We start from the raw sequence: 26392 nt of genomic DNA, 5'->3' as shown, positions 1-26392 counted from the left end.
CCTCTCTTTCACACTCTCAAAAAAGACATCCTAATTTCATATGAAAAGTGTCATAAATTAACTTGTATTCATTGGTAACCCTGCAAAGGCTTATCTATCACATTGAAATGCATTCATTTATTCCTCGAATATTTACTCAGTGCTCTCTGTTTGATATGTTCTAGAATATGTCAATGAACAGAGCAGACTCTAAGAGCTTGTCTTTGTGGTGCTTATATTCTAACAAGTTTCTGTGTTTTTAGCAGTTAAAGCAGTGCTTTAGCACTTAGTAAGTATTTATTGAATGAATGACTGTGTAATAATATACTGTATGATGTACTAGGATTTCAGTACTTTCCATTTCAGTAATGGAAAGAACAGAGAGATTAGTAAGGAAATAGAGGATTTGAACAACACAGTAAAACCGACTTAGAAATAACAGACACACCCAGAACACTGACCCCCAAAAAGGGAGCACACATTTGTCTTAAGGATACCCACGACATGGTAGTAATGGTCGCACAGCAATGAGTTGGTTAATGCCACTGAAATGGACACTTAACAATGGTGACCATGATCTCCAGACACCAGCCCTAAAGAAACGTAGGTCTCTGAATTATCTGACAAGGAATTTAAAACAGCTGACTTTAAAAATTAGGGGCTTCTGGCTGGCTCACCCAGAGTGTGCAACTCTTGATCTCAGGGTTGTGAGTTCAAGCCCCACCTTGGGTGTGAAGCCTACTTTAAGTAAACTGTGAAAAAAATGCTCAGTGAGCTAAAAGGAAACATAAGGAAGGTAGTGAAACCAGGAAAATGATGCATGAACAAAAATGGTCAATTTTATGTCAGGTATATTTTACCACAATTTAAAAAAATAAATAATTATGGGGCGCCTGGGTGGCTCAGTCGGTTGAGCTTCCGACTTCGGCTCAGGTCACGATCTCACTATCTGTGAGTTTGAGCCCCGCGTCGGGCTCTGTGCTGACAGCTCAGAGCCTGGAGCCTGCTTCGGATTCTGTGTCTCCCTCTCTCTCTAACCCTCCCCCGCTCATGCTCTGTCTCTGTCTCAAAAATAAAATAAACCATTAAAAAAAAAATTTTTTTTAAATAAAAAAATAAATAATTAAAACAAAATCCAACATTGGTTATTTCATTTTTTTTTAAATTACAATAAGCAATTGAGGTTATGCTCAGCTGAGCTCCTCATTCAGGGTGGTTTTGCCCCCCAGAGAACATTTGGCAATGTCTGAAGACATTTTTTTGTTTTGTTTTGTTTTGTTTTCACAACTTGGTGGGAAGATGCTACTGGCATCTGGTGGCTATAGGCCAGTGATGCTCTTAAACAGCCTACAGTGCACAGGAGAGCCCCCATACCAGCCCCCAAATTCAGTAGTGCTAAGGTTGAGAAACCCGGAAGTTGACTGGGGACCAGTTAAAAACCTGAAGAGGATTTGATAGGATTGGATCTTTGTTTCGGGAAGAAAACTGATGATACTATAAAGCGTGGATTATCATATGCAAAGTGAGATTATCTAGGGAGTGTATTAATTTGCTTGGGGTACCACGTCAGAAACCCACAGACTGTGTAGTTTAAACAGAAGTTATTTTTTCACAGTTGAGAAGCTAGAAATTCAAGATCAGGGTGTTGGCAAAGGTTGGATTCTGATGAGGCCTCTTCCTGGGTTTCAGACAGCTGCCTTCTTTTTCCTATGTGTACACTCACTCCTGGTGTCTCTTCCTCTTCTTTAAAAAAATTTTTTTAAATGTTTATTTAATTTTAAGAGAGAGAGACAAAGCGTGAGCAAGGTGAGGCGGGGTGGTGGGGGGCAGAGAGAGAGGGAGACACAGAATCTGAAGCAGGCTCCAGGCTCTGAGCTGTCAGCACAGAGCCTTACATGGGGCTCAACCAACGAACCATGAAATCATGACCTGAGCCAAAGTTGGATGCTTAACTGAGTCACCCAGGTGCCCCGTGTCTCTTCCTCTTCTAAGGACACCAGTCCTACTGGATTAGGGGCCTTCCCCACATGACCTTGTATAACCTTAATTGACTCCATAAAAGTCCTTTCCCCAGAGATAGTCACATTGGGAAATATGACTTTAATATGGATTTTGAGGGGCACAGGGAGTGGGGGACCCAATTCAGTCCATAACATTGTGTTTGCTGGGTCCCCAGCGTTCATGTTTTCGCATGTAAAATCCCAGCAGCCTCCAAAGACTTAACTCATTCCAACATCAGTTCCAGATCCAAAGTCTCATCTAAACGTCCTCTAAGTCATGTAATGGGTGACACTCCAGGTACAATTCATCCTGAGGCAGAATTCCTCCCGGTCTGTGAACTTGTGGAACCTGGCAAGTTAAGTGCATCTAAAATGCAGTAGTGGGACGTGCATAGGGTAGATGTTCCCATTCCAAATGACAGAAATCAGAAAAAAGAAAGGGCTTGACAGGTCCCAAGCAAGTCCAAAACCTGGCAAGGCAAATGCTGTTAGATGTTAAGGCTCAGAAATAATGCTCTGGCTCCATTCTCTGTCTGCAGACCCACTGGGGTAGCAGCCCTGTCCCTGAGCTCGGGCAGAAACAGCCTGGCCACTGACCACAGAGGTGACCCCCACCCTCTGAAACTCAGGAGTAGACAGCCTTGCCCCTGGGCTTAATGGTGGCAGTGACAGCCCTGTTGGCCCCTTGGGGGTATGTTTCTCTTTTCTTGAAGAGAAACATGAGATATGTTTTTAGTGAGATGTTTCTGTTAGTCCTGTTTAGAACCCCAGGAATTTGAAAGCCTTTATTTCATCCTGTACGTATCCCCTTTGTTTCATCCTGGCAGTGTGTCTGCTGGTATAATCAATCCCATCACTATTTTTGGCTTCTGCTGAAATGGCTGATTAAATCCATAGGTAATCACTTTATGGAATAGATCGTTGACTATACCCTTGGTGTTCTCTCTAAACACACCTTCTCACTCTGCAATATGGATAGGCCTAGAATTTTCTAAATGTTTAGTTTCTGTTTTGCTTAACAATTCCTTCTTCAGTTGATTTGTCTTCTCTCATATTTTACTATAATCAGTGAGGAGAAACCAGGCTGTACTTTCAATACTTGGCTTATAAATCTCTTTTGCTAAATATCCAGGGTTGTCACTCACAACTTCTACCTTCCATAAAGCAATAAAACAATTTAGCCAGGTTTTTTTTTCTTTTTCTTTTTCTTTCTCTTTCTCTTTCTTTCTCTTTTTCTTCTCTTTTCTCTCCTTCTTTCCTTCTTTCTTTCTTCCTTTTTTTTTTTGCCATTTTCTAACAAGGATTGCCTTTCTTCTGGTTTCCAATAACATGTTCCTCATTCCCATCTGAGTCAGAGCCAGAGCCAGAGTCACTGTTAATGCCCATATTCCTACCAACAGTTCCTTCAAGGCAATCTAGGGTTTTGCTAACATTGTGCTTTAAAACTTCCAGAGCTTTTACAATTACAACTCCAAAGCCACTTACACATTTTTATATATTGTCACTGTAACACACCACTTCACAGTACCAGAATCTGTATAAGCAAGGGCTTTCTAGAGAAACAGAAGCAATGGCATGTGTATATATAGAAAGAGATTAATTGTAAAGAATTGGCTTGGGTGAATTGAAGGCTAGCAAGTACAAAATCTGCCATATGAGGTGACAGACTGGTCACTTGGGAGAGCTTATGGTGCAGCTGAGGTCTGAAAGCATACTGCTAGGGAATTCTCTCTAGCTTGAGGAAGATGGCCTTTGTTCTCTTCAGACCATCAACTGATTGGGTGAGGCCCACCCACATTATGGCGGGTAATCTACTTACTCATAGTCCAGCAATCTAAATGGCAGTGTCATCCAAATACACCTGCCAGACTGACCTACAAAATTAACCATCACAGCAGGTAATGATAGTAGTCTGGATGGGAGTAAAGAAAGGATAGCAGGAATAGAGTTAAAAAAGAAATCTATATGAGGGTGCCTGGGTGGTTTAGTTGGTTAAGCATCCAACTTCGGCTCGGGTCATGAGCTCACGGTTTGTGAGTTCAAGCCCTGCATCGGGCTCTGTGCTGACCACTCAGAGCCTGGAGCCTGCTTCGGATTCTGTGTTTCTCTCTCTCTCTCTCTCTCTCTCTCTCTCTCTCTCTCTGCTCCTCTCCTACTTGTGCACTCTGTCTCTCTCTCTCTCAAAAACAAACATTTAAAAAAAATTTTTTTAAAAATCCATGTGAAAATAGGAATAGAAATAGCATAGAAAAAAACTGTTAGGGGAGAAAGTGTAAGATTCTAAGCCCATGTGTTTGGAAAGATGATGCTACCATGAACAGAAAACTCGGAGTAGAAAGCAGTACTAACAGTCTCGCTTAGAAAGTGATTTTCAGTGTTGACTATGTAGAATCATCTGGGGGGATTTTAGGAATCTCCATGTCCAGGCTGTCTCACATACCAATTAAATCAGAATTCTCCAGTATTTTTTAACACTCTTCAGGTGATTGCCATGTGCATCCAAACTTGAGAACCACTGTTGAGCGGGGAAGCAGAAACCTTTTAAGAAAAATTCTACCTCCCCTACAAAATTCTGGAGTACATGAGACCAGGTCCGTTTGGTTTGTTTCTGTTTCTAGCTGGCCTTGGACGAACGGGCACTCTAATAGCCTGCTACATCATGAAGCATTACAGGATGACAGCAGCCGAGACCATTGCTTGGGTCAGGATCTGCAGACCTGGCTCAGTGATTGGGCCTCAGCAACAGTTTTTGGTGATGTAAGTAGACAGAGAGCTTTTGTAATTCCTGAGGGAACACATGGGCCTGGCAAATGATAGGAAGTAGAGTTTTTCTTAGTCACTAACAACAGATAGTCTAGTAGGAGAAAGTTGTTTGCATGTGTCCTTCTGGAAAGCTGTGTTTTGATGTTATTTAAATGTTCTAGGAAACAGGCAAGCCTCTGGTTGGAAGGTGACTATTTTCGTCAAAAGTTAAGGGGTCAGGAGAATGGAAAACACAGAGCAGCTGTCTCAAAACTCCTCTTGGCTGTTGATGACATTTCAATCAATGGGGTCGAGAATCAAGACAAGCAAGAACCTGAACTGGTAATCGAACCATCCCTATCATGCTGTTGTCATTGTTTTCAGTGCTGGTGAGGACCATATAGGGCATGGGGGAAATTGTAGATAAAAATAATAAAGCACGTTTTTGAGGGATTATCGTCACACATTTTTTTAATACTTACAGCTCCCTCTAGGAAACTTTTACTCAAAATAATTAAAATAAGGTCATATGGCCATAAAATGGAAGGTTTTTTTTATTTTTTCTTTTTTTTTTATTTACTCACTAGGCACTGGTGGTAAAAAGAGGTATGTGAAGGAAGCCCTTTAGATGGACCTAATGACACTTCCCCGTGCACCTGCACCCCCAACCCGGCGTTTTTTCCATTTCATGACTGTTGATTTAGGGAACTAGTTGTTCTCAAATGGAAAAGTTTATAAAGAACCAAGCAAGAGTTTAGGGGTAGTGGTACTATATTAAGTGGTGGTGAGTGGATTGTGAAATTTTACAAAGAATGTTTTCATTATTGGAAACCCATCATGCCTCTTCACTGTCAGTATGTTTTATAACAAGAGTGCTGTTGGGTTCTGTGTCTGTGAATGTCAACTTTTGGTTGTCTTGAAATGTGACCCGTGTTTATTTTGAAAGCAGCAAAACACTGCAGAGTTCAGTTCATTTGTATGTGTCTGTATGGGTAAACATAGCTGCTATGCTTTTTTGCCTTAATAAGTGCAACTGAAGTCACTAGCTTAGTGTGTCTTTACTTATACAGTACAGTGATGATGACGAAATCCATGGAGTGACACAAGGTGATAGACTTCGTGCCCTGAAAAGCAGAAGACAGTCAAAAACAAACGCTATTCCCCTCACGTGAGTCTGGTTTCCTTTGTGTGGTTGATGTATTTAATATGTACATGAGCACTTTATCTTGTATATTTTTCTCAATAGTTGCATGCCCATTATGCTACTTTGAAATGCTTATTTACGTTATTTAAAATCCAGGGATGTTGCCCAAGAAGCTCTTGGCCATACTTTATCTCCATCTTCTATTGTAACCTCACTAGCCTGTATAGAAAGGAAAGTGTTTTCCCTATGGATAGTCACCACGTGACATCCTCAGGAGAGTGGCAGCAGATGTAAAACCACAGAATGACAGATTTGTCCATAGTTATTAAAATTGTGAATTTCCTTAAATTCACTACCACATTTTAGGCAGTTTATTTGGATATGGTAGAATTTAATCTGTGATGACATTGTGGCTTAATGTCATATTTTAGGGTAACAATGAACTAGATTAAATGATTATTTTTGTATTAATTTTTAGTTGAACTATTTTCAAGTTATAGAAGAAGGTTTAGTATGGAGGTAGGAAGTTTTATAGTGTGTGTATGTCCACATGTACTTGGTTGTGTAAATTGTTAGTTGGGATTCAATCTTATGGAATATCCCAGATTGCTAGAGAAATATGTAGAGTTAAAAAACTTGGTCATTACACTTTTTTTCTAGGATATTCTTTCATAGATGCTGTAATCTAGGCTGTTGGATTTCTTCCTTTTCATTGTGGGCTATCACATTTCCATTTATGTTTTTTGGTGATGGAGAATGGAGATAAGTCATTTTGTTTATTAGTCAGCATCTTACAATATGGTAAGGACCTGATGGCATCATAAATGTTCATGGTAGAGAAGAACAGGCCTTCTTTTTAATTAACAGTGCGTCTTCACTGGCATCTCCTTGTTATATAAACTAGAATTACACAGAAGGCATGTGTCCTCATAGGCTACTCACGGCCTTGGGAGGTTCTTAAAAGACCCAAAGAAAAGAATGGGGTTTTTCAAAAAAGGGCCATGTGAACGAGAGGCGTCAAGTATTGATTGTAGGTATTTACTAAGCATTCTTTGCAGCTTAGTGGTGCATCACAAAACTGAAGAAGCTTTAAGAATAGTGCACTTTATATAATTTATTTAACTTCAAATGCCATTTTGTTAATTTTGTTGTCTTCATCTAAGGCCTGAATGTTTCTTTTTATTTAGAAATATTGTAGTCCCTTCAGATAATCATCCTGAAGCGGTAAGAGACATGGTAGAGGAAATAGGTAGTGCCCTGGAGCATTGCTCAGACTTCACTGTGCATTTGAGTCTTCTGGGAGCTTGTGAACATGCAGATTATGGTTATTGGGCCTGGTCTGTGATTCTGCATTTCTAGCAAGCTTCCAGGTTTTGAGGCACTGCTGGTCCAGGGACCACACTTTGAGTCGCAAACCCTAGAAAATGGGTGATTTGTGGGTTGCTTTTAGTCATGCCTAGGTGTTTTGTTTTTACAAATCTGCAGCATCAGTTTATTTCTCAGTAACTTCTGATCCGAAGGCAAGTTGGGAGTCGGGATGGGAATTCTGCTTTGTCTAAAGTTCTGGTTAAATAAGGCTTATAGAAAATTTCCTTTAGTTACTCTGAGTCCACTCCCTTGTGAATATGTGTTCCAGAAGGTTCACGTCACTTGTTTTCTTTTCTACAGATGAGACGATAAGGCTCTTTCATAGCTGATAGGTTTGTGGTAATATAAAAGAAAACCATGAACGAAGATTAAAATTCTAAATACTATTGGAAACCAGCAGGTGACGCTAGGTGTGATTACATTCACTTTGGTGTGTGAGGTTCTCCAGGGTGAAAGCTGAGCAAAGTCAGTGATGGTTGAAGGAAAGACCAGCCTCTGCTATCACATGCTAGTTACAGAGTTACCCCCCACCTTACCCACAAAAGAAATAAAGGACATGGCTGGCCCTTTTCCCTGAAGCACTTAGCCTAATTTATAAACCAAGGAAAATGGTATAAGTTAAAATAAATAAAGCGCTAGTTCAAGTTCCTGTAATTGTAACCCTTAAAACAGTAGAATAGCCCCCAAACTGTCCCCTTCCCATACACATAATCAACAGGCTTTTAGGCCACAGTTTATTTTATTTTATTTTACTTTTTTAAATGTTTATTTATTTATTTTGAGAGAGAGTGCAAGCAGGGGAGGGACAAAGAAAGGGAGACAGAGAATCTGAGGCAGGTTCCGTGTTCTGAGCAGTCAGCACAGAGCCCTACACATGGCCTGAACGCAGGAACCTTGAGATCCGGACCTGAGCTTAAGTTGGATGCTTATCCAGTTAACTGAGCCACCCAGGCGCTCCAAGCCCACAATTTTAAAGGAAAAGACAAAATGTTAAAATCCTTTTAAGCTCTTAAGTGTAAAAACCCTGGGGGGTTTTAGATTTCCCTTCCTTCTTTACAACATTTAACTTACCCTTTCTCTGCTTTTTCAGACCCTCCTTGCTGTTAGAATCCTCTTTTATGGTCCTAGAAGAAGAGGTCACTTAGGGATTTCCTTTCCCTCCCAAGTGTTTGTTGTTACCTTAGAAATAAAAGTTTCCTAAGATAGAGTTTTTGAACAGCAGCTTGGATTGAGAAATCTAAATTCAGTCCTTGCCTCCTGATTTTGACTCCTGTATCACTTGTAACCTATTTTGCTTCGCTGTTGGTACTTAGGTGAATGAAAATACTTGGGTGAATGAATATAAGATTTTTAAAGTTTTTTTTTTTAATGTGCATTTATTTTTGAGAGAGAGAGAAAGACAGAGCCTTAGCGGGGGAGGGAGAGAGAGAGAGAGAGAGGGAGACACAGAATCCAAAGCAGGTTCCAGGCACAGAGCCCGACGCGGGGCTCGAACTCACCAACCACGAGATCTTGACCTGAGCCGAAGTCGGCCGCTCAACCAACTGAGCCACCCAGGCGCCCCAAGATTTGGTAGATTTTATAATTTCATCCATGCTGCCTGTCTTTTCTGCATAGTGATGATTTCTGCTAGGTTTGTTGGGGTTAAATGAAATGGTACATAAAGAATGAAGTGTACTCTACCTAGGAATAAGGTGAAAATATGGATCTAATTTGCCTCAAATCCTCTTTAATAGCACAGTGTGGATGAGTGTGTGTTTCATCATTGGGAAATAATTCTTATGCCAGGAGCTTTATTAGAGGAACAGTGAAAAATCTGTAATGTGGACACTTGGATATTTTGGCCATTCTGCCGTTAAGATAACTGTTAAATCAGTAACTGCAAATGAAAGTTGGGGTGGATGGAGAGTTCTCTAGTATTCCTGGGCCATTTATTCTGTTCTGTCTAAATACTAAGCCCCTTCAATCTTAACATTTATTAGTAGGTTTGTGTTTTTGTGGGAGGAGTACATGAGCTGGTACTAGGTGTAACTTGCAGGGTGAGATTAGATTTGATTTCAGGTCCATCCTTAGTGTAATCCCTTGTTGCTAGATACCATACCAGGGTGCCTGACACATAGTGTTCAATGATTCAGATGACAAGGACACCAGTAAAAATGGCCTAGTAAGCCAGACCAATCATTTATGACTTGATTCATGCAGTACTTTGCACAAAGTGAATGCTCAATAGAGCCTTTTATATTTGGTCACAGATGTGTCCAGGTGACCAGTTGGAACTATAGTAGCTGGAATACCACTCTTCCAACTGTGAGGTTTCCTTCTTCACTGCCAAAAACTAGACCGCTGAGTTAAGAAATCCTGAGCTGAAAGCTCAGTTTGGCCACAGGAGGAAAACGAATGAAGAAAACAATGAAGGAGGGGTGCCCGGGTGGCTCAGTTGTTGAGTGTCCCACTTCAGCTTAGGTCATGATCTCACGGTTTGTGGGTTCAAACCCTACATTGGGCTCCGTGCTGACAGCTCAGACCCTGGAGCCTGCTTCGGGTTCTGTCTCCCCCTCTGCCCCTCCCCGGCGTGCTCGCGCGCTCTCTCTCTCTCTCTCTCTCTCACGCGCGCTCTCTCTCTCACGCGCGCTCTCTCTCTCTCTCTCTCCCCCCCCTCCTCCCTCTCCCATTCCCTTTCTCTCTCAAAAATAAATAAACCTTTAAAAGAATTAAAAAAAAACCAACAACTAAGAAAATAGATATGGTGTTAATACATGGGGGAAATTGCCCTCATTTTGTGTTGCCCAGGATTGGACGTGCTTCTTTATGCCTTATATGCAGAATACGCAGTTTGCCTTAGCTCCCAGATGATCCAGTCAGTGTATGACTCCATGGAAGTTAGATCACATCTGCTATGCCGTGTTCATTTATAATTGTGCCTTCTCTGAATCATTGTTAATTATCAGGCCATAGCTTCTTGTTATTGTTGGTTGGTTAGGTTTCCCTCCTTTTTCTCTGGTTTCGTTTAGTTTTCTGTGTGTGCATATCATGTGCTTTTTGAAGAATTTCAGTCATGTAACTACAACTCTGATTTCCGTATCACACAGTTAAGTTAACATGGGGCAGTTATCCCCCATGAGATTAGAGGTTAGAGATAGGGTCTAACCTTTTGTTACCAAATAACCCAAACAGCTGAAAACTGAAGGTAGCATTTTCTCCCCCAGCACAAAATAGCAAGACTCCATCCTTGTTTCCCACCCCTTTGTATCTATCATAGGGTGTCTAAAATTCACACGTGGCTTTATTTATTTATTATTTATTTATTTTGGCTTCCCAATTTGAACATCTGTTCTTTCCCCTTCACCCCTTTCCAGATGTTCCCTAGCTGTGCTGACCTCTGCACTGTGTAGTGTTGTCATCTGGTGGATTGTTTGTGACTACATTCTTCCCATCCTGCTATTCTGTCTCGATGGTTTCAGAACACAGTAGCCGTCGGGACCCTTTGACAAATAGCTGCTGTGTAAGTGTCCCATTCCATTTCTCTACGTGGTCCCCTCTGGTGGCCAGTGTGTTTCTCATGATGCATGTTTTTCTCACTGTCGGCTCTCCTAGCTTTATTGGTTTGCCTCTTTTCAAAGGTTCTTTTTCTGAAACTTCTCAATTAATGGGATGGTGGTGGGAGGAGGTCTTCCCTGATCCTTTCATGTAGGGATGTTAAAAATAACAAACTTTGTTTTTAGGTTGTGCTTATTACTCTTAACAGATTTTTTGCAGTGGCAATTTATGAAGTCACTGGAATAGTTTCTTTTCCCTATCAAAAATATTTAGTGAGTTTGGGATAATTGGGGTGGTTTTCATTCAGTCAGTTTTCCCTTGTTTTCTAGAGTAAATGTCTTTAGCATAGCCTTTTCAATGTAGCGAAAAGAATTTGCCCGCTGATTTTCCGCTGTTGATAGAGATTTGCTTTTGTAGCTGTGAGGTCTAGTGAGCATTTCATCGTGTTTCACCTCTGACTCTGCCATTGCCCTCGGCCAGCAACTGCTTCTCTGCGAAGTCTTCTGTCTTGAGGAAGCAGAATCTTCTCCTCTGCTTCGTTTCATGTCCTCCCCTCTAGAGTTAGTACAGTTTTCAGGAATGATGTTAAATGGAAATGGGACAGCAGAGAAGACAGGATTCCCTTGTTCAGCCTTGTATTTCTGCATGACAATCTCTATGCTTACTTCCTCCCACTTTCCTTCTTTCCCAAAAGTAATCAAAATGCCCTTATTAGGTTAATATTGCAGAATTTGTATTCTCTTAATATCTTTTATCCTTCATGAATAGCATAACAGCGAAGAGACTGTGGCAGGAAGCTTTCCTGGGGAACACCTTACAGTTGACACCAAACATAGGAAGGAGGGTGTGTTCTTTTTTCTCTGAAATTCTTCCTTTAGCTCATATTTCAAGAATTTATTCTCTTGTTCCAACTTGGACTTGGGAGTTGTAAAAGAATATGAAAGTTCCTTCTAGGATCTCCTCCAAAGTGGAATTCCATTTCAACCAACTCTCATAATTTGTGGCTTCATGGAGTATCTTCAGATGGCTTAGGAAAGACTTAAAAATCCAGCAGACTCTATTCTTTTCAAAAGTAAGGAAAGGCTGCTTAACATGTTCCTATGTATGACATTTTCTTGACTATCTTATCAATACAAGCTTATTATTACATAGATAAGTTGTATTTCTGACATAGATGATCTTTTTGTTTGGTTTTTTTTTCCTTTATTCCTCTTAGTAAGCTTAGATTTTTGCATATTCTGACTCGATCATCATGCACTGCACAGATTTATTCCTCTCAAACTATTCTGAGTGGGAAAGGTATTTCAAATAGGTGGAGTTCTAAATGGGTGGAGTCATTGCTAATAATACTTAGGCACTTCATGACTGTATTACTTTTCCCAGGGTGAGTAAATGATTTCTATCAGGCAAGCACCTTTCTTTTTAATATTCTACGTAAGATACAGTCTTTATTGTTACTACTGGTATCTGCCAATGCATTTGTAGACCCAAAGCTGAATATTCAGTTTATCCTGCTTGATTAATTTGGAATTTACAGAAACAAAAGCTTTCGGCAGTAACAATGATGTGAACAGATATAATCCTTGTAGTTTTCTTTTGAGGTGGCCACTTGTAGAGGTGGCATTCACCTCTGTTGGCTGATGACGTAGCATGGCCTGATAGATCATCACCTGTCATGCCTGGAAGACCAGACTGTACCAGTGCCTCAGATGGCTGCGCCAAACTCTGGGACAATGGGAAAGGAGTCTGTGAAGGTTGCAGGGCCGCAGGCCTATCATTTGGAAAGCTTGTTGTGTGTCAGTGGTAGACAACCAAGTGTCAATAGTGCATAGTTGAACTGATGGATTCTTTTCTTGGAGTTGGACATTTATGTTCAAAGCATTTTGTGGTTTGGGAGATAAGAGGCCTGGCTTGTCAATTATTTGCATTGGGAATACTGGGACTCAAGAGGAGTCGCAAAAAACGTGAACTGCAGTATGGGCAAGAATAAGTATGAATTTGTAGAACATTGCTCTGCAAAGCCATGTGATTGGCCTGGTTTGCAAGGTGAGAGGTAGCTGGTTCCCGCTTACCCTGTGGCAGAGTTAAAACATCACATGTGTTTGTCAGCTTATTCCACTTTACGTTGTTGTGTGTAGTTTATCACAGGTAATACCTAAGTATAGTTGCTGGGGGGTTTTCCAGTTGATTGATGCGTAACCTACAGATCGAGTAACTGCTCTGTTAATACAAATATCTGGTGATGTGACTCTCTACTGCGATTAATGCTTTCCAAATTTCTGTTATGCTCTTATTTTTTTAAAAAATCAACAAAAATTATTTACACTAATTTTACAGAGAAATAGATACTTTTTATTTTTTTTTTTTTAAGTTTATTTTGACAGTGAATGAGAGCGAGCAAGCACAAGTGGGGAAGGGGCAGAGAGAAAGGAAGAGAGAGAGAATCCCAAGCAGGCTTCACACTGTCAGTGCAGAGCCTGATGCGGGGCTCAAACCCATGAACCATGAGATCATGACTCGGGCTGAAATCAAGAGTTGATGCTTTAACCCACTGAGCCACCCAGGTGCCCCGAGAAACAGATACTTTTTAAAAGATGTTTCCTGTCAGCCTAAAATTGGATTTAGCAGTGATTTCTGTTTTCAGATGGTAAACCTTCATAGTAGTTGTCTTAAATTTCCTAAGCAAGTAATATATTGGCTCTTGTTTCTATTCTCATATTAATGATTTCACAGTGTGGTGACTATCTATACTTTTGGCCGTAAGTGGCCTCAAATTATTTGAAAAGTAGATGTGGTATTTCCAAAAAGCTAAGGGGAGTCTCATTTTCTCTGTATAAATGGAGATAAAAACCAGGAGCCTTGCTGAGCAGGTGCAAGGCTTCAGGACCACCGTGGCAGTGGCACCACACATTGGGCTTGGGCTTCAGAAATAGCAGAAGTTTTGTTGTTGTGCTTTATTTTATGAAAAATTCTATATTCAGATCCTGTTAATGATACAGAGACTATTAAATAGTCTCCCGCCCTTCTCTCTCCACTTGATATAATCAGATTTTTAAATAAATCCTTGGTTTCAGAGGTAGAATTCATATGCCTCTGCGGTTGGTTGCCTTCTTTGATCAAACAACTATGTCTGCATGGACCTTTTCTATTTTATTAGAGTGATAAAACTTTATGAGAAATTCTGAGTTGAGCATTGGCTCATTTACCCAGAATCAGTTTCCCTCTGAGATGGAAGGCCCTTTCACAGGCTCTAGGAAATACTCTGGGGATACAGCAAAACCGCTGAGAGTAGCCCCACCCCTCCCCCACCCTTCCCTAAACAGCTTGAAAACCACTGGCCCCCAGGCTTCTGCTCTGGGACAATGCCACCATTATGTTTTTAGTGATGAGAAGTTTAGCATTTTACTAAATGCTGATGCTGAATATGCTGTGGTTTGCATAATATTAAAAATTTGCTAATCTTTGCTACATTATAAGGACCTGGCCTTGGTTAGTAACTTATATGGTGGTAACACAGGCATAGGAGGTAGGACTACTAGTTGGCTGTAATGGTTTCTTTTTACTCTTGTGAGTTGGACATGAAAAGAGGAAGCTTATTATTAAGGCAGTGTTTTCTCTTACAGATAAATAAAAGTTGAGTACGTATAAATGTATGCGTGCCCACGCAGTTCATTGTTTTCGCCATTATCTTTTGAAGGAAAGAATTGCATATAAAATCTTTTGATGTTTTCTGTTTTCCCTGTGGCCATTCAGTGAGGAATTACGAAACACCCTCTACTTTTGAGCAAGGTCCTCTATGTGGGCTTTTATCTGAGGGTGTTCTTCTGACTCATGAATTTGCCTCCTGGGCAACCTACACTCATAGGCATCAGTTCCTTGAGATTATTTTAGAGTTTAATTAAATCAGGTTTTTCACAGAATTTAAACAGTTTTGTATTCATGTTAATGGTGCTTAATGATTTAATTAAGTAGGTTATAATCCAGACAAATTCAAATTTTGCTTGAACATATTTTTAAAATTTGAAATATTATATAAAATTAGTATTGATTTGGCATTTATTGCCCTTACTTTCACCTCTGAAGAGTGACTATTGTAGATTTTTATGTTCATATTCTTTAGAATTTGGGGTTTTTAAATGAAATCTTGTTTTCAAGAGTAGAATTCTGAGAACGTACTTTTACTTTGGGACACAAAGATTTGTTTTATTGATTGATTTCTTTGGTGTGGGAATTGCTTAAAATGCCAGGTCATTTGTTTTCCAAAAGCAAAGTATATTCTGGTTATCTTTGTATAACCTTTATGGGGAAATGAGATGCTTCATTCAAAAGTCTTTGATGTGAAAATGTGTTTCAGATTTTTATTGGCAAGTGTGTTTACGGAAAATCCTATGAATTCTCAATAAAATAATTTGCACTAAAGTACAACAATGCCTTCCTCTGTCAGGTATTTGAAAATTGTTTCAGTGAATATAATCTTATTTTTTTCCAACTGTTTTCAGAGTAATTCTTCAGTCCAGTGTTCAGAGCTGTAAAACATCTGAACCTAACATTTCTGGCAGTGCAGGCATTACTAAAAGAACCACCAGATCTGCTTCAAGAAAAAGCAGTTTTAAAAGGTGAGAAAAGAATCCTACTCTTCTGAAAAGTTCCAAGCATTGGTTTTCCAGTTTAATCTTCTGGATATAGAAATGAAAAGAGGAAGAGAGGAGAAAGCACAGTCCCTAAGATGGACAATTAATCAAATGTGTTTGACTTGTTCATCATCTAAGAAAATCTGGGCCATTTTTAATGTAGGGTTTGTTTTGTTTTTCAGAGGTGGTTCTGAACACTGGAGATGTGTCTCGGGGTCAGAATATGGGGAAGTTGAGAGTGTTGTACTTATAAGTTCTTGAATTTCCAAAGCTCTCTCTGTCAGGACTCAAAGGAAATTTTTCTGTATAGCAGATACAGCATAATTGTTGGAGAATTAGCTGCAAATAAGTGTGATGGTGGAATATGAGAACTCCAGTGAGTTTGGGATCCTTTTTTACCTAGGGCCTGGTCTCTTAGCCACAGTCCACACCACACCCATGGGGGCTCATGCTTTCACCAGGAGCCCAGCACCTTCCCTTCCTTCATTATTACAGGCTGTGACAAGAAAATACACACGTTCCATGACCAAATCCATTACTTACTGTTGCATTTGGATGTTTATCATGAACTAAAGGCAGACATTTCATTTCTAACATATTCCAGAAGCAGTTCCCTTTTGAGGGAAGAGCAGATAACCTACTTAACTGTCATCTTATGAATAGAAGAAGGCAGGTACCCTTTTTGTGTTTATGTATCATTGCCTGGTGTTAACATGTGTGGTCCTGTGCTCATGGCCCAGCGCCTGTCTTATAATAGACCACAACCGGCCTGAAGATAATCTAAACCAGACTTTAAAACATCCTTCCCTATTTTCCTTGTTTCTTTTTAACTTCTTGCCTTCTTGTCTTTGAGGCTGTGGGACAGCCGAGTTAGTCTCCGGGGTGCAGGGCCCAGCAGCCTGTTTCCTGAGGGACTCACTACAAACCAGAGAACTCTGTGGTGTGTGTATGTGTTTGTGTTTAAGGAATTGTTCAGTTTTGCCATTTTCCTCTCTTTGCTAATTCTTTCTACAGTTTCACTACAGACTTTTACTTACATCAGAATGTGATAGTGCCTTAGTACAAGTATTTGAGAGCACCAACTCATGACTTGGGGATTTTGAGTTTTTCATAGAAAGGTATCAAATATTCATAGTTCTTTTTACTCTCTTAATTCCACTGAGAAGAATAATAGAGAAATACTGACAAAAGGTCTTAGGTACATTATAATATCAGAACATTATTTATAACCATGAGGAAGAGGAAATGGGCTAAAGATTGTTGAATTATCCCAAATGAATCAAGAATCATGCTTTTACAGAAAATTTAATGGCTTGGATAAATGCTCATGAAGCAGTAAGTGAAAAGAGCCACACATATAAAAATTAGGAAGTATTACTCTAATTTTATAAATGTACAATATACTTTATAGAAATGCATACCTCTACAAATATATGTATATGTTCATACATATATGTAGTATATAAGCTTATAAATTATACATATATTTAAGTATATATGCATATGTTTCTATGCATGTATGGAAATAAGAGAACAGAAATGCTGAAATATTAACAATTCTTCTGGCTGGTAGGGTAGTTAGGGATTTTTATTATTTAAAAAAATTTTTTTTAATGTTTATTTAGTTTTGAAAAAATGCGAGAGACAGAGTGCAAGCAGGGGAGGGGCAGACAGAGGGAGACACAGAACCTGAGGCAGGCTTCAGGCTCTGAGCTGTCAGCACAGAGTCCAACGCGCGGGGCTCGAACTCATGAACCGTGAGATCATGACCTGAGCCAAATTCAGACACTTAACCGACTGAGCCACTCAGGCTCCCCAGGGATTTTTATTATTTTATCATTTGATTTTCCTCCCAACTTTTTTACAGTAAGTAGGGAGAAATGGGAGCATTTTAACTTCGACACTTTCAGGTGAATTACCCTATTAAAAATTCAGATAAAAAGCCTGCTGTGGGGGATAGTTAGACATGTTTTGAATGAACATATTCTTTTTAGGTATACTTACTCAGGCTTCTATTACAGTTTTGAGTGTGTCTTGCACATTTAATTCTGCTTTCTGCTTTTCTGGATTGTGCTCTTCAGGCTACAGAGGAATAGAGTCCAGGAGCCGGGACTACGCGTGCCCAGTCACACCACGTTCCTCTGAGGGGCGTGGCCACGCGGCACTTTTTCCATCTAGGTCTTGTCTAGTGATCTAAACGTGTGCTTCTCAGCAGAGGTGGTTCCTGATTGCAGTGAGCATCTGCCTGAGGTCCCTGGGCCAGATGCTTTGAGGGGTTGAAAGTAGAGTTCAGACTGAATACACTTAACTGAATTTTGAAATGGCCCAAAGCAGTTTCCAGGCATGTGGCATAGTGCTGAAAACCAAAAGTCTTCTTTTAAATTCTCAAAATGGGACTTTCAGAGATTGGGAGGGGAGAAGAAATAAACTAATGAGAGAAAGCTGGGTTTCGAGTGTGTTTACACACGCCCCCTTCATGCAGGGTCTTCTTGGCCTCTTACGGAGCTTTGACCTGTGTTCACATTACCTTAACTGTGACCCACCTACAGCTCACAAAAGAAAGGCAAATACATTACATACAGGTCCCACTTCCTCCTTCGAGGAAATAGTGGAAGCTGAGGGAGCCAAGCAGTTAGCCTGAAGCTTTTATCCTACTGAATAGTAGTCATTTTTGGTTGGAGAGTAATGAAGGAATTAACACATTTATGCATAATCTGAGGACAAAATAATACAAGATTGTTGAGTAATTATAAAGTATTGAATAGAAAACTTTGCTTTAGACAGCAATACAAGGAAATGATACAGTATACTTCTCAGTATAAAATAAATACCTAGGAGGCACAAGGGTTGCCAGTCTCCTGTTACCCCCACCTGTGAGGCCTTCTCTTTGCAGGTTGGTGTTCTCACATCATCTGTTCTGCCGTAGGAACCTGACCTTTCATTCCCATGTTCTATTTTCTTCTTAGAGGCTTCCAGGATGAGACCTCACCTAAACTCACTTTCCACTGATTGGGCTTTCTGATTTTTGACAGTTTACTGAGAGGCTCTACAACTTGGGAGGCCTTTTCCACAAACACATTGAAAATGCAATTATTTGGAGGCTGAAAAAATATGTGTTGTCATAAATCTTTGTTGCTGGGAAGAAATGCCACCAGGTTTCTTTCTTGGTAGATGATCATTCCCTCCTGTATCCCTTGAACGTGAGCCACACATAAACCTACCCAGCGGGTGTCAAGCTCTGCTCTGACAGAGTTGTGCGGTTCAGGCCCAGAGCACTGGAGTATCTGGTGGTGGATGGAGTACACTGACCCTTGGGGCTGAGAGGCATCTCTGTGGCACCTTCCTCATCCCTTTTCTCAAGTCTGAAGAAGTAAATCTTCTCCCTCTCTCACTTCCTGTTAGATCTGTAAATGCGTTCTCATGTTTCTCTTTTAAGAATTATTAAATCCAGTAAAGAATTGGACTGTTTTCCAGTCTCTGATGAGCTCTCTTAGAGTCTTGAAAATTTCATCACTCTGCATCTGATTGAGGACCTCCAGCCATCTCATTTGATAACATTCAATTCGGTTTGTGTCTTCACACAACTTACCATCCAGTACATGTTTCTGTAAGCTTATGGTATTTCTTTGGAGGAATCTTTTCTTTCTTTTTTTAAATTATAACTTCATCCATTTTCTGAGAAACTCGTCATGGACAAATTATTTATTTTGTTTAATTCTAAATTGCATCATTTGGAACCATCACCTTCTGCTCCATCTGTCAAACCAACCTAATATTTATGACTTTTGGGGTATTTTGCACCTGATTATTCACATGGGGGAAGATAAATGCTCAGGCCTCTGAAAAACATGTCTTCACGAGCCCTTCCTTCAGTTGGAAATAGCTACATTTAGGACTTCTTGGCTTTTCAAGTTTTCTCAATTGTGACTTTTGTCATTATCCCACCTGTCACTGCTTCTTGTCCGTTTACAGTCTCAGATCTCAGTACCCATTCCACCACCTCTGGGCTTTAATTTTCAGTTATTGCCATTATCTCTGAAAATCCATTCGTCTAGAAGCCCCAGGATGTTGTCTCTAAATATCCTGAAATATCTTTTTAAAAAAGAATGCTGGTTACCTCTGCTCATCTAAAATACTAATTTCCCTTTGAAATTCCAGACATTTTCCCACTTGGCTGTACCAGTTAACCTGGACCTTTATACTCAGTACTCTGTTGGGGTCTCCAAAAACTAAGTCATCGATTCAGATGAGCTACTTTGATAAAGTGGCCTCATCATCCAGTGAGGGGCACCTCCAGACTGGAATTGGCTTCTCTGACTCTTTCCTTTTGCTCAAGTTCTTCTCTAAAAGCTGCTGGTTAGTTGAAAGTTTACATAATAAACTGGGGTAGGAGAGAAGGGAAGTAAGAGGAGAATCCGTCAAGATGCGCCCCACCTGCAGCGTAGTCTGAGGCTGGCTGGGAGCGGGTGCCCTCCGTGCTGCTGAACTGGAAACTGCTTGAGGTGCCAGAGCTTTTTCTGTGACCGAATTCTGGCTTTGGAAATAATCAAGTAACACTTCTTTATCTTTTCGTTCTTTCCGCTTTTCCCACAGCCTGGTTCCTCAGAGGGAAAGAAGGAAAAGGAATGCTTTGCAACAAATGCCCTTAATGGCATTATGGTACTCTCATTGCTCTGCTGCTTCTGCCCGCCCTTCTTTTTTTCTTTGTTTTTATTGTTTTTTTATTTTTTGCAGAACTGAACCTTTTTCTGCTCTGCCTTTCTCTCCCATTTGTCTTTACTTTATGGTTGATATTGTACTGTCTTTTCCAAAATACTTGTCATTAAAGAATTATACAAAGTGTATACTTCTTAGCATGTCACTACTTTTATTATGTTGCCTTCCTTGTCTTTGGTAACTACATACGGGACACTTGGAAACCTTCATGGTAAAATCCTTTTTTTTCTCCCCCTGTAGTCCCTCCATTTCAAGGACTAAAACAGTCTTGCGTTAAGTAAAAACCTGTGACCAGAACTGAAGGAAGACTCTAGGAACAGAAACCTACAGCAGAACTTAGCACAATGTATTTGGAAACAAAACAAAATTGCAAAAGCCTTAGCCGCTTTCCACCTAAGAAGTTTATTCAATGAAGACAATGTCCACTGGAGTTTAAAATAACTACATGAGTTTGGGCACAAGCAGTGACTTGAAGGAGGCCCAGCTCTCCTTTTGTAGAAACATCTCAAGTTTAACGACAAAAAAAGCTATTGTAAATTTAGTCTCAGGTGTAAATATCAAAGCCCTCTGTTGTCAGGAGAGCTGACTAGTCTGTGTGGTGCACGTGTGTCCCTGTGATGGCAATCATTTTAGCTGCTGGCCTTCAGAAGAAGCGAGGATCTGATGGAGGTTTTTTATGTATTTATTTTCTGTTCACCCTGTGTCAAAATTTATAAAGAGAAAACAGGCATTACTGAAATGGTACTTTCTGTAATTTGATACTATTTGGTTTAAACATCTTCACTTTAATACTTGTAATATTGTTGTAATGGTAACTCTGTTAAGTACCCAAGCTGCTTGTCTTCCACCAAAGAGTGCTTTATTAACAAGAATCTGTGAAAACCGTGTTTGAGGACTGTTGGATGTTGTGATACAAAGTGGTACTTTGGCAGCCGAATTTGCAAGAGAACATGAGTGGTAGCTTTAGAAGACTCAGGAGGGGACGCTGCCTTCAGAGTCGGAAGATTGTTGTAAGTCATTCCTCTTTATGTCATTGAGGGACTGGAGAATGCCAAGGCTGCCCACGATTTGGTTGCCCAGTCATACATACAAATTAAAATCCTGTTTCCTTCCACGCATGATTAAAAAAAACACTGTTGGTGTTTTCCCTTGGAAACAGCCATCCCAAATAACGATGGCTAAAAAAAAAAAGTACTGCTTTATTCAGGTCTTTCTCTGTAACATTGTGGGTTTCTTTTTTTATGTGATCAGCCTAAGGCCATTCACACACCCTTTGATTTCAGTGACAGTTACTAGCATCTGGATTTCAGTTGTTTGTAAATAAGAGACTCACTGTTGCCTTTGGTTGGGGAATACAACTAACTCTTTTCAGTGTGCCTTCGCCCCTCCACCCTCCAGAAACACAGCAGAGTCTGTGATAAAAAGCAATCACAAAAACAATTTATTTGCTGCTAAAACAAAAAACGGGGGCCCAAAATAAAAGAATATTTTGCAGTCACCTTGGTTACCTCCATAATAAGAAGTGAATGGTTTTAGTTATTGTTAACCAATTTTTGCCTATCCTAGAATGGAGAGCAGGAGATACAATATGGAAAGGCAACAGAAGGCAAATGCCTTCACCTTACAAGATGAATGAATCAGGCGAGTAAGCAATTCCTTTTGTTAAAAAGCTATCTTTTTAACAAAACTATGAGGAGTAAGAAGTGATTGGAATAAACAGATTTTACTCTGTTAATGCAAAAAGTTACTGGAAGGCCGTGGCTCCATTTCGATATTTACTCTCTTGGAGTAAATTATAAGATTGACTGGCTTCGAGGGGAGATGGTGCCATCATCTTGGTCAAACAGGTGGCTCTTCCCTGTCAGGTAGTATGGGGGTGTGTCATGCCAGCTTTTAAACGCTGGGGACTAGATCTCAGAAAAAAAAGTGGTTTTCTATCCCTGGAAGTGAATAGACACAAAGACCCACTTACCTGATGGGAAGACCTCTCTTCACTAAGCTCTGGGTGGGAGGAGAAACATTCCATTAGATGTCTCATGCTAGGAGACAATAATATTCAGACTATGCCCTTGCATAAAACATTGAATTCTCAGGGCAATTCTTCTTCCCTTGACATCTTTGAAGGCCATTTCCTGCATAAATAATCCAGGTAGTTATGAAAATCAAACTTCCATCAGAACTTTTCCTGGTTTGGCTGTTTATTACATCAGAACAAGTTAAATGTGCCGTCTCCCTCCCAGTGAATAAGCCATTTGATGTCTTGGCCAAGAGTGTAAAAATCTGGGCTTCAGTGTTAACCACAGTACTTTTTATTTTACAAATTGCCTTTTTGTGTCAGCTGCTCAAGTTTCCAGCTAGAATTGCTATCACTGTGGCTCTTTCTAAAAAATCTTGTTATTTAACAGGCTCACTAAAGTGAGTCCCAGGAAACTGTGATTTGATAAAGGAGCAGTCCTTGGAACACAGCAAGGACTTGGGGTAGTGCTTCCGGTGGATTTCATAGCACACTATTATTAAATGTACTGGAGGGCATTTCTAGAATCCAGGAAGTCTCTGGGTCTGATGGAAAGTTCTTTCTGCTATGAATAAGAGTGGACTTTTTTTTTCCCCCAATGGAAACTTCAACACACCCAGAATCTCCTGAGATTCTAACTTCAAGTCCTTGTCATAGAAAGACCCTGTTGCTATGGAATATGAAATAGGGCACGTCAGATGGAGAGATTCCTTTAAACTTAAGAGCCTTAAATAGCTTTGAAAGTACAGCAAGACCGTTTCTTTGAAATTAGAATTAGAAATGCATATTTTTAGGTGTCCTTGAAGCTTTTTGGGGACTCATGTCCAAAGTCCAAGACAGTCCAAAGGAAGGGTGTCTGCAAAACTGGGTACCTAGAAGTATAGACAGACTTCTCTTTTGTAATGCTAAAGAAAAACTAGAAATCTCTCTGAGCTGTCTGTGAAGAGGGGTTAATCCTGAGCAGTGCCTCACTGAAACACGTAGCCTGCCTTGTCCACATAGCCGCGTCTGGGCGGCATGCTGCTCTGCTAGTCTCCAGCATCTTTCTGCTCTCGGCCTGGCCCCGTTTGCCTGTCACCCACCTGCTTTCTTCTCTGCCCTCCTGCCCTCTCACAGGGGTCATTCATTCCTACCTCTTTTCTTGGGCCCAGACAATTTTTAGAGGAGTTCCCAAGAGTGCTTGTGAGGCGAATATGTTTGCCCTTGGAGCCCGATGGCCAGTTCTGTGTGCCCTGCGGACCGTCGGGCCTTCTGGGTGGTGTTGTGCCAAGAGCTTCTGGAAGCTTCCCTTTGCTTGAATCACCACCATTCATGACAAATGAGCAATGCGCTCTTTTGATGTTTGTTCTAAAAGTAGCTTAACTGTTCCTCTTCATACATTTTTTAAAGTAATTGCATTTTGGAAAGCAGTGCTCATGAAAAACAACTTTAAAAGCATATTTTGATTCTTTAATAGCTATCTCCCGCTAAAACTGTCCTGGTAAGGCTAGCTGCTGCTCTTCCATTTCTCCTAAATCTGAGTATTCCTCATGTTCCTAAGTGGAAATACTACAGATATATTTAAAAGACTGGACAATTCACCTATACTGTGTAAGAAATTACCTCCTTAACTGCCCAGTAGAATAACTGTCAGCAGGTATGTTCATCTGATTATAGTACTGCAGTTTTATATTAATAATTTGCAGACTTTTATCTAACCTGCACTCATGTACAGATTATTAAAAAGTTTTAAAATGTAACTGATTAATCAGTATTTGGTCAGTCATTGTCTTGATTTTTTTATTAAAATGTATATTTCTAATCATATTTTATAAAGCCAAGAGAACTGGTTGAATGAATGTTTATTTTCCTGAAGGTATTTTTAAGATAAAGCTTCATAATGGCGTGTAAACTTTGCATATCTATGTAGTTTGATACGTATTGTTGAGTTTGAAAATCTTGTGTATTGTAACTGGTTTTATACGAAATACTGAATAGTGAAAATTGTATAATTATAATCATATAATTAAAAGTGTTAACCAAACAGCCTTCCAGTTTACTGTATTCACTTACCATTCTGAATTGTAGTAGGCAATGGTCAGAATATAAAGTGGATATAACCACTGTATTAGTTTACTACCCTGGGGGCTGAAACAACAGAAATTTATTTCCTCTCAGTGCTGAGGCTGGAGACCCAAGATCAAAGTGTTGGCAGAGTTTATTTCTTCTGATGCCGCTGGCCTTGGACTTTTCTCTGTGCACTATAATCCCTGGTGTCCTGTCTGTCCTCTTTTCCTTATGACGCCAGTCAGATTGGAGTAGGGTCCATCCTCATGGTCTCATTTTAATTACTTCTTAAAAGGCCCTGTCTCCAAATATAGTCACGTTCTGAGGTATTAGGCATTAGGGCTTCAGCTTAAAAATTTGAGGGTGGAGGTATACAGTTCAGTCCATAACACCTTCCCCAAGATAAGATGGTGCGTGAGGGCTCCTGTTATGAAGTCAATCTGTACACACCCAACACCAACTCAAATTATGCCAAGGTTTGACTTTGTGGAAATTACTGAGGATAAGACACATAAATCAGGCCCTTACATTACCTGCCAAGGTCAGGAGTAAAGAGCTAAGCGAGGGGCAGGACCATTGCCCAGGCACCTACATTCTGATGTCCAACTCTGGATGCCATCACGGTGCCGTCTGCCTGCCTCCCCTCTGACCGTCTCGTGCTGGCCTGGATCCTGAAGACCTAATGCCCCCACCACCACTCAGAGGATGTGTCTGGGATGTAGGAGCTTGCTCTGTTAGGAATGCTGGTCCATTCCCAAAGGAACTCGGCTCACTCGTGCTCGGATACAGGTTTTCAAAGTACAAACCACAGGGACCCCCACACTCATGCCCCATCCAGACTTCTAGCAGGCACTGCTACCCCCAGAGTGTGATTCGCAAGCTCTGTCCCCTGTTGTTGAAAGCTGCAGCGGCTACCTGCCCCTCCAGGTCGTGCACCCTCCTGCCGAGCAGTGAAGTTCAGTTGATTGGCATCTGCGAAGCTGCCCAAAGTATGTAAGTGCTGTGAAGGGGGCAGGCGTGGCAAGGGCCTAACACTTGGAAGACTCGGAATGAAACCCCAAGTTCCGTCTTGCAGGGCTGTGCAGTGTGGGTGATGAGCCATGGAGACCCTGGCCCTGTAGATGCTCCCTCTCTCTTGTCGACAATGCCATTTGGTGCCACCTACCACACACACAATTTGCTAAACCCCTCTGCTTCTGTTTCTTAAGTAAAATGGGAAGGAAAGGGATTCCTATCTTAACAGTTAGTGGGATAATTAAATGATGTAATCCATGCAAAGCATTTAAAACATGCTGGTACATAGCTTTCAATAAATTAATTTTTTCCTACATTTAAGGTAATTTTCTGTACATAATTAGGTAAATGACCTAGGGTGGGGGTAGAGTTAAGTAGAAAGGCCCCTTCATGAGGCCCCGGAGTGTATGGAGTTAGCAAGTCAATGTGGAAAGAGCAGCCAGTGTGTGCTCTGAAATGAGCTCTGCCGCTCATGCTGTGGTCTCAGGCATCCTTTTCCTGCCTCCTGCCCCTTACTTTGTTCATCTGTAAAATCGGACTGCTAAATGCGTAGCGTTGGAATTAAAAGATCAAGGGAGGTGAGTGTGCCTTAGCCTGGGCCCTAGGCCAGTGGAGGCGTCCCATCCATCCACTGCTCCCATTTCCTCCCATGCGTCTGAGCACACTTGTGCTTGGGAAGGCAGGGTGGTGGCAAGAATTCTCCATGAACATAATACCTTCTCTAGGTCGCCAAGACTTCGGCATGGTCTCTCCTCATGCTTGCCCCCGTGGGTAGTTTCTGGCCTTTCACTAGTACAGATTGATTAAACATTCTCCTGTGTGGATTCTTCCTGGTCGGTGCTGGTTATCTCCTTAGGAGAAATTCTTACAAAAGGCATGTCTCCTGGGTCAAGGATGTGCAAAAATTTAAAGCTTTTGTTGGTATATGCTGTGTCAAAAAGCAGCTTATTATAATTGTTCAAAGCATGGATTCTGGACCTAGGCTGCGTGCAAACCTTTGCTGCTTGTTAGCCAGGGAGACAGATGAGGATTAATTATTAACTTGGTTAATATTTGTTCATTAGAACAAGTGCTTGACACATCCAAAGAGTCATACATATGTTGTGTTTAATAAAAAAAAAAAAAATACTGTCTTAATGCTCTGAAAAGGTCTGTGACAGTGGACAGTCCCCTTAGCATCAGCTGTCGGGGCATGGCTGAG

The 26392-nt window shown here is 40.7% G+C and overlaps 1 protein-coding gene across 12 annotated transcripts in view; it reads left to right on the top strand.

Moving 5' to 3' along the window:
- CDC14B (cell division cycle 14B) overlaps positions 1-24158 on the top strand; it is a 105893-nt gene extending 81735 nt beyond the window's left edge. For 3 of the 12 annotated variants that reach the window (XM_019423416.2, XM_019423417.2, XM_053907869.1), the window contains 6 exons: positions 4598-4736; positions 4904-5063; positions 5792-5889; positions 15270-15386; positions 19995-20060; positions 20358-24158. In XM_019423416.2, coding sequence (XP_019278961.2) covers positions 4598-4736; positions 4904-5063; positions 5792-5889; positions 15270-15386; positions 19995-20060; positions 20358-20394 — 617 coding nt within the window. In that variant the 3' untranslated portion in view covers positions 20395-24158. Of the gene's footprint in view, positions 1-4597; positions 4737-4903; positions 5064-5791; positions 5890-10589; positions 10736-15269; positions 15387-19994; positions 20061-20357 lie in introns of those variants that run through there. The other 9 variants (XM_019423420.2, XM_019423422.2, XM_053907870.1 and 6 more) reach the window with 5 other exon arrangements.
- The last annotated feature ends 2234 nt before the right edge of the window (positions 24159-26392 follow it).

The sequence above is a fragment of the Panthera pardus genome, unplaced genomic scaffold, assembly GCF_024362965.1.
Source record: "Panthera pardus isolate Hobbes unplaced genomic scaffold, ASM2436296v1 HiC_scaffold_20, whole genome shotgun sequence".
Lineage (NCBI taxonomy): Eukaryota > Metazoa > Chordata > Mammalia > Carnivora > Felidae > Panthera > Panthera pardus.
The sequence above is the reverse complement of the archived record's forward strand: the minus strand, read 5'-3'. Positions and strand labels throughout refer to the sequence as shown.